Source organism: Lactuca serriola, chromosome 4 (genome assembly GCF_051521515.1).
Source record: "Lactuca serriola cultivar US96UC23 chromosome 4, Lser_US96UC23_V15, whole genome shotgun sequence".
In the NCBI taxonomy this organism is placed as follows: Eukaryota; Viridiplantae; Streptophyta; class Magnoliopsida; order Asterales; family Asteraceae; genus Lactuca; species Lactuca serriola.
This window is the reverse complement of record NC_136411.1, coordinates 183,945,650-183,953,939: the sequence shown is the minus strand read 5'-3', so window position 1 is coordinate 183,953,939 and position 8,290 is coordinate 183,945,650. Positions and strand designations below refer to the sequence as shown.

General features: G+C 33.4%; 1 protein-coding gene across 1 annotated transcript; it reads right to left on the bottom strand.

Moving 5' to 3' along the window:
- Positions 1-898: 898 nt before the first annotated feature.
- Positions 899-4,407, bottom strand: LOC145103012 (RAD3-like DNA-binding helicase protein). Its single transcript, XM_079040548.1, has 8 exons — positions 4,259-4,407; positions 3,511-4,143; positions 2,992-3,428; positions 2,601-2,891; positions 2,288-2,515; positions 1,967-2,188; positions 1,352-1,868; positions 899-1,282 (listed from the first exon to the last, which is right to left on the bottom strand). Exons 1-8 carry the CDS (start codon positions 4,383-4,385, stop codon positions 1,077-1,079), a joined length of 2,661 nt encoding a protein of 886 aa, XP_078896674.1. The 5' UTR covers positions 4,386-4,407; the 3' UTR covers positions 899-1,076.
- Between the last annotated feature and the right edge of the window lie 3,883 nt (positions 4,408-8,290).

Here is an 8,290-nt window from a genome sequence, read left to right as displayed (position 1 = left end):
AGAGAGAATGATATTTAAAGTGATAACCTACTCTATGGGTACCCAAAATGTGTTAAGATATAAAGTACTTATCCATAAAGATATTAATACATTACTATTATGGGTAAAAGAATATAAATGTGTTGCTATTAAGGATAAAAAAAATATCGTATATTACTCTTGGTAAAGAAAATTCAAATATGTTGTTATTATGGGTAAAACATAAAGTAGATTGCTACTATTATCGGTAAATAAATACAAATACGTTGCAATTAAAGGTAAAAATGATAGAGTAAGCTGTATATATTAGTAGCGAAAGTAAGTAAAGTACATTGCTTTTTATAAAGTAGGATGGTTTATGCTAAAAAACTAAACCATCAATGTCGAATCTAGTTTCAAATATGTGTCCGGCTTGAAATTTCAAATGAGAATTAAAAATCTTTATTGGGGCAGGAGAAATTTTTTAATTTCTTTTTGTTTGCACACTAATAAAAAGTAGTGTGTAATGGAATATGTTTTCAAGTAGAAAAAAAAAAAGGAGGTGTAATGATAATGAATAAATAAATTTGAACATATGTTATCAAAAGTGCATTGCCACTGATTAAGGAGCAAAAGTAAAGGTGATTGGTGGATGAAAGCTCACTAAAATATTCCAAAATTTATATCTAATATGTGGCATAAACTCTATGTATTTGTTATACGTTTAACCTTTTTTACTGAATATTTTGTTTTTTGGTTAAAATAAAAGACATAATCTTGATACAAAGAAAGAAAGTGACTTTCTTTTTTCACTGATTGCATTTATTTGGCGCTTAGCTGTATACACGCCCTAATCAATCTTGAAAAAAAGTGGTACCACAGTGTTGGTGAAAAGGAGGATATTTTAACAAATTGCATTAAAATCAAGACATATGGCATATGGGGCTCTGAATTTTGAAATAATATAAAAAACAGTCCAGTCATTTTCTAATGACTAATTTGAGTCAGAAACATGCAAACCAGCCTTCATAAAAGGGAACACACTTTAAATAGACCAAAAATCACACATGTCATCAAAATTGAAACCCACCCAATCAGAAAACAACACCTGTCATAAATCATAATTTTTTGTGAAATTTGAAGAATTGATGAAGCAATCTGTGTACTTCCCCATAATTCTTTCTGTTGCAATTGAGACGATCTTTAATCCAATTTGGAAGCTTGTTTGTTGGATGTGACAAACTCTTTTTCATAGAATCCGTTGTATATCGCGTGTCCACTAATAAAATCGCTGCGTAATCATTAATATGCCTAATTGCTCTTCCTGTAAAAAAGAATTCAAAAAAAAGTTTTTATTTGTTTAAAATTTATATAAAGTTTTAAATAACATTACCTATGGATTGATTTACAGCTTTCATGCAAAGATTTTCATAATACTCCCTTCCTCTATTCTTACAACTTCTCAAAATCTCGAATCCAGCTTGAGCATCACCATTAAAGCGTGTAAAATTATAATCTTTTTTTGTCACGTCTTCAAGAGAATCGATATATTTTACTCTTTCCATTAATTCAATATCAGAAGGACTAGGGTAAGGCAACCCCACCATAACTATGCAACGACCCATTCCATCGCTAAAATTAATCCCTTCTGATATCTTCCCTCCAACAACCGCAAAAAACACAGCACCATTTTCAACCGATTCCTTGTATTCTTTCAACACATTTTCAACTTCCATGCTTTTTCTTGGCTCTCTAAACACCCGTTTCTTTTTCATTATTCTTCCTAGGATTCCGGAAGCTTCCCATGAAGTGTACACACATTCTTCATAGTCAAACGAAGAAAAGAAGACCACAATACCTTGTGGAATCACACTCACCAGATTACAAATTAGAAGCCCTAGCTCCCCAACCTATGAAAAAAAAAAGTCAACAAGTCAATAAGTGTATGTTGTCTGAAAGAAAAAGACTTTTCGTTTTTTAAAATCTGTATAAATGATACCAAACTAACCATGATTGATGTACTTCTAGAATTATAGCTGAAGTCCATGGGTTGACCCGTGGGCCCGTGTGAAACGGATATGGGTAAAATATTCTCGGGTGGGATTATATGACCACAAGAGAAAAAATGAAGCTGATGTGGCGGTAGCCATGGAAAGAGTCTTGCGCGTGTTTCTTCTATAGGTTGTAGGGTCCCGCCAGCTAATACACAAGCATGGGCCTCATCAACAATCTACAAAGAATAACAATGTACTTTACTTATATATATTTTTTACCCATAATAGTAACATATTTTAATATTCAAAGAATTTTATAAAGGTTTAAAGCAAACCTCATGAAAGATCTTCTCCCCAGTAAGCATAACGTATTTTAAATATCCTCCTTGTTGTTTAGAGTCTTTTGGTTTTTTCCTTGAGAGTATTATCCTCCCATCACTATCATGATTTGTCAATGAGAGTAATAATCCAGCTAATGCGCGAAAGCTTGATAAGATGCTACTCTCGTGGAGGGCAAAATTGTCATTTTGTAAGCTAATTATCCTATCTCCATACCCACTGACCTGAGAGACAAACAAAAAAGAGACATTAGCAACTTTGCAAACATGGACATGTAAATATGTAATCACGAGAAAACAAGAAACTCACCTTGTGAATCATGTTGCTGTCTTTGATATATTGAAGAAGTTTAACTAAGTTTATGTTGTCAATGTTGAGAGAAAACACAAATTCGTTAATGCGCAAAGAGCATTCAGATCCATTAGGGAGTTCTTCTAGAATGGAAGAATCAATGAAATTGGTGTCATCTTTGTTGCATAAAGTTTGGATAAAAGCACGAGTGAGAATCATTAATGTTTGAATGTGTCTTCGATTCCCTGGTCCTAAAAGATTGCGGAATCGTTCAAAATAGCCCTCTAAACTTGAATTAACACGTTCCAACTGTAGTGATTTGGAAAGATTCAGTTCCATGATGAAAAAAAAATCCAAGAATGATTTTTAGAGGGAGATAAGATAAGAATAACAGGGATTAAGTAATTACCTGGGACAAAGTGATTTTGGAGTCATACATGCTGATGAGAGAGTCAGCAAGATTGTGAGCTTCATCTATAATAACAACACTGTTCTTCAAGCTTAATCCAAGTGATTCACGTGAAGATTTAGAGAGAAGAGATTGATAAGGAAGAACAACAAGATCTGCTGAAGGAACCATGCTTCTGGAACCATAATAAGGACAAGTTCCTAAATTGCCCCCAAGGCGAACAAGATCTTCAATGTCTAAGGGTCCTTGATCATTCATCTTGTTTTTGAACTGCTTTTGTAGCTTATGTTTGCTAAGCATTGGGCATCCACTTGAGGCCTTTGTCTTGCGTACTTTTCCCCCAACTTCCTTCTTTCTCGACACTAGGGTTTTCTTATTCTTCTGAAGATCCAAACATCGTTCGTTAATCAAGGTGGAATTCCCAAGCTTCAACACTTCTGCAAATTAGTTTCGTTTCAGAATTCAGATGGCTTGATCATGTCATCATTGAAGATGTACAGATGAAAAACAATGATTTACCTTCATTTATGCAGAAGTTCTTCCTGGATCCCAAACATGCAACCTTTAGGTCGCTAGCAAAAGCGGTTTTCCTCAATTCTTTTACAAATTGCGAGAGCTGTGAATGAGTTCTGCTACAGAAATAGATCTTAAAATCAGCTTCTTCCTCTTCATCGCTTGATTCATTGCCTTCTTTTTCACTGTCACTCGAAGATGAGCCACAACAAGCTCCGTTTTTTCTCTTTGATAGCGCACTCTTCTCATCTTCACTTTCGTATTCTTCTACCAAGAACTCTTTATCATCTAGCTTCTCTCCGTCACTTTTCACTGTCGAATTATTGTGTTCCCTGCCATTTACATTGTAATCAGCTTCGATCTCTCTAAAATGATTAAATAAATCGTTGAAACTCTCCTCAAGTCCAGTTTTATCGCTTTTTTTACTTCTAAATCCGTGTCTTTTCTTTAGCTTAACCTTCTTCTTGGGGCTTTCTGCCTTTATATTCTTTATCCAGTCAGGTTCATCATCTGGCCCAGAATGATCTCCAGTTGTTCCATTAAGATGCGTATCGACTGAACTGTCATTATTTTTGCGTTGCTTTCGATCGACAAGCCATTGCAGAGCGCTACATATTATACTTAGGGTTTTTCCTGTCCCTGTTTAGCAACAATAGCCAATAGGTGTTCATATTTCATATCACTAACATTCTTTTACTCCCATAATTCGACACACACACACACAGAGAACGAACGGTAGTAAAAGCAAGATTACCAGTAGGGCTTTCGAGCATTGCGATTCCTCCTTTGTCAAGAGAATCATAGAGAGCATTCATAAAATCAATCTGAATGGAGTAGGGTTTGAACGGAAAAGCCCCAAATTTCTGTCCTGTTTCTTCCATTTCACCGTTTTCTTCCACTGGAGATGCTACCAACATTTTCCCGCGCTAATTGCCGGTGACAATATATAGTTGACCACTTGACCTCGGGTCGGGTCTTCATACGATTAATGAACTTGGGCTTACTAAAAAAAAAATTGTGAAATCTTTACCTAATAAACAGGAATGATTTTGCCACATGTCTTTCTTTCATTCAATTTGTTACATATTATTTTGTCATAATTTAGAGATATATTTATTTTCCACTTGTCATTTATTTATTTTCCATTTCTAATATATTATTAATTTAGTTTCCATAAATTAAACCTACCATAATGATATTAATTTAAAGTTTTAAATTTTAAATTTTAAATTTCAATTTCAATTTCAAATAAATTTACAGTTTAAACCTTTGTGTTTAACATTTTGTTATAATTAACCTGTTTAGTATATGGATCTGATAACTAAACACATAATTTTAATTTATTTATTTTTTGTATGTTTTTTTCTCATAATTTTTATTTATTTCAAATTTCAAATTCAAATAAATTTCTTATTTAATCATTCCTATTTAACATTTTGTTTTAATCAACCTGTATAATATACGGGTGTCACAACTAGTTAAGTAATCTAAGAACAATTTTATGCATACGAATAAAATAATTCAAAAATTTTGGTTTAGCAAAAATAGCCATTCAGAATGAATATTCTTAGGAAAAAGTCCGAAATTCAATAAACGATTTCAGAATTTTGAAATTTTTTTTATTAAATCTAAATAAAAGTTAAACATAATAATGTCAATTATATACAATATTAACTACAACATTTTAAAAATAAAATCCGAAATGAAACATTCTTTGAAAAACAAAAAGAACTCTTGGTTTGTTTAGTAACATCCTCAATTATGAGACCTCCCCCCAAACTTCGCATTATTGGAAAAACCGCATTGGACATAGGAGAATATTTTTTTAGTTTCAATTTTGGAATAGTGGTTACATTCAAAATTGGGTTTTTAGTAATGTAGCACAACGGAGTTTGATAAATTTACCTATTTAGTCACTTAAGTTTTTTTTGTGCACATTTAGTCACTAAAGTTACAACTACGTGTCAATTATACCATTTTGTTCCTTGATACCGGAATAACCAGTAAGTTTACTGATGTGGTATTTTAATTTTAAAACACATTAAAAAGTATGAAGGCCACGTACACTTCCTTCTCCTTCTAGTGGGCATTGTACTCCCTTCTCTAACATTCGTCAAATTTTAGCTTACTATTTATAAGGTCAATTCATAACAACATGCCTTATACTTATAGTGTGAGATTGAACAGAGATTAACAGGTACACCAATTTCCTCTGGGATTCAAAAGAGACCCCATATCACCTTAAACAGCTCTCACTTTCCTTTTCCTTTGCAATTTATTTCCACTTACAACCCATATTTTAGGGTTTTGTGTTACCTTTGCCATTGTTGGATCTACGAAGCAATACAAACACTACTAACTCGAACACCTCCACCACCTCAACTTGTTGTTTTCACCACCACCGTGGCTCTCTCTCTCTCTCTCTCTCTCTCTCTCTCTCTCTCTCTCTTTATATATATATATATATATATATATATATATATATATATATATATATACACGTCTTCTCTTACCTTCTATGTATATATCTCTCTCTATCTATTACATAAGATGGATGCCTACATACTCATAATTGCATATTCTTTATTCTCTCAAATTGTTTGTGAGAGACTTATTTTCGTACACACGTAATAAAAAATCCAGCCATGAACATATTTCTACACACATAATTCTAGCACTACCAACAAAAACCTAAGAGCGGGGGAGGTTTAATGGCGGGAAATGATTGGATAAAAGTTATCTTTCAATGAGTCTGATCTACCTTGCTCTTGGGTTAAAGTAAGTCTATTTCGTTGATTCTTGATTAACCGGTGTGTGTGTGTAAGTCTAGGATTTTCTATTATCATGTACTCATGTTTTTTTAACTTTGTGTGGAAGAATCGAATCGGATAGAGTTGAATTGAATCGATGAATCGTCATAGGGATTCCAATCATCAACGAAATTGAATAACCGATGTAGAAGCACTGATCGACGCCGGGAGAGTCGAGGATCTGGAGAAGGTCGTCGACTCAACACAAACTGATCTGTGCCGGAGATAGTGAAGAGGGAGGAGGAGAAGTATATATCACAATTTTGTTTGCCCTGTGGAAAAGAAAAAAAAAAGTTATTTAGGGCTGGTGACTTGGTGGGGGAATTGGGATGAGCCTTTTTATTTACTTATTATCGGATGTGAACTAATTTGCCACGTAGGATGTTATTAACCTAGAAACATGTTAGTTTAGGGGTTAAAACCCTATTTAACAGGTAAAATTCAACTTTATGGATCTGTTGTTAAAATAAATAAATAAATAAATAAATAAAAAATTAAGTGACTAAATATGTAAATTGACCAAACTTTGTTGTTCTACAATACCAAAAACCCTTCAAAATCAACCATCTTAATCATGTGTTTATTCACGTTGTCCTTATTGATAGACCTGATAAACTTGTCGTGTCAGGTTCGTGTCGTGTCAAAGACATTAAACGGGTTGAAAGGACTTAACCCTAACCCGACCCGTTTAATTATCGTGTTGTGTCATGTTAACCCATTTATTTTCGTGTTGGTTTCATGTCGGGTTTCGGGTTAAGGCTTATACCTTATAAATATGTTGTGTCATGTCGGGTTGAAATATTTTAAAGATTGGAAAGTAGGAGTTATGGAGACAAAAAGAAAAAAGTAAAACACTGGAGTTATGAGATGGAATGACAAAATTTATAATAAGTTTAGAAGGAAAAATGAAAAGAATTAAAGTTGGGGAGTAAAGGGATAAATGGTGATGATGATTAAAATTAAGTAACTTTGAAAATTTGAATATTACTTCTAATTCTTGAGTTTGACCCACTATAACATATAATATATTTATAAAAATGTGAAATTTATAATAAATAATATATAATTAAATGGGTTATCTTTGAGTTGAAAGTCTTGACCCTAACCCCCACCCGTTTAATTATTGTGTCGTGTCGTGTCAACCCTTTTACATAAATGTGTCGAAATCTCTGACCCTAACCTGCTAATTTCGTATCGGGTTCTCATATTGTGTCATGTTTTGTCAGGTCTACTTATTAACATAGTAATATAGTAGTAATATAGTGCATTTTAATTGAGCATTGTATTTCCTTTATTATGATAACTTTGTATTTTTTTCATTATGACATAATGGATTAAGTAAATAACGGGATCAAAAATTCAAAATGCAGACATTTTCTTCTTCTTATTTTGGGAAAATGACTTAGGAGGGTAACTACCTTTTATCCGTGTTTACATGTTGGCAACTTCTTCTTTTTGGTACATAATAAAGCAACTAGCTTGTTTTAACTGTTTAAATTACACCAATATTACCGGCTAATACTTGTTTTAACCGGTAACTCAAAGGGAAAATGACTTAGGAGGGTAACTACCTCTTATCTGTGTTCACATGTTGGCAACTTCTTATTTTTTGTACATAAGAAAGCAACTAACTTGTTTTAACTGTGTAACATCCTAAAAATCATGACCAAAAATTTCGTTTTTAATTTAATACTAAAACCATAATTGTCAAACCATTAATTTAATACTCCGACATCGGGCCCCGTCCAGCATCAGGCCCTACCTGGCATCGAGCCTCGCTCGGTATACAAGTCTGTCTCTCTTAGGCCCCGCCTGTCTCCGGGCCCCGCCCACTAAACACATACAATCATATAACATGCTAACACATAAAGAAACATACTCTACTATATCTCTGTCCTAAGAAACATACTCTGCTAATAATGAGATACGGAACATCGTCCATACTCAGCTAGTGATGAGATATGGGACCTCGCCCA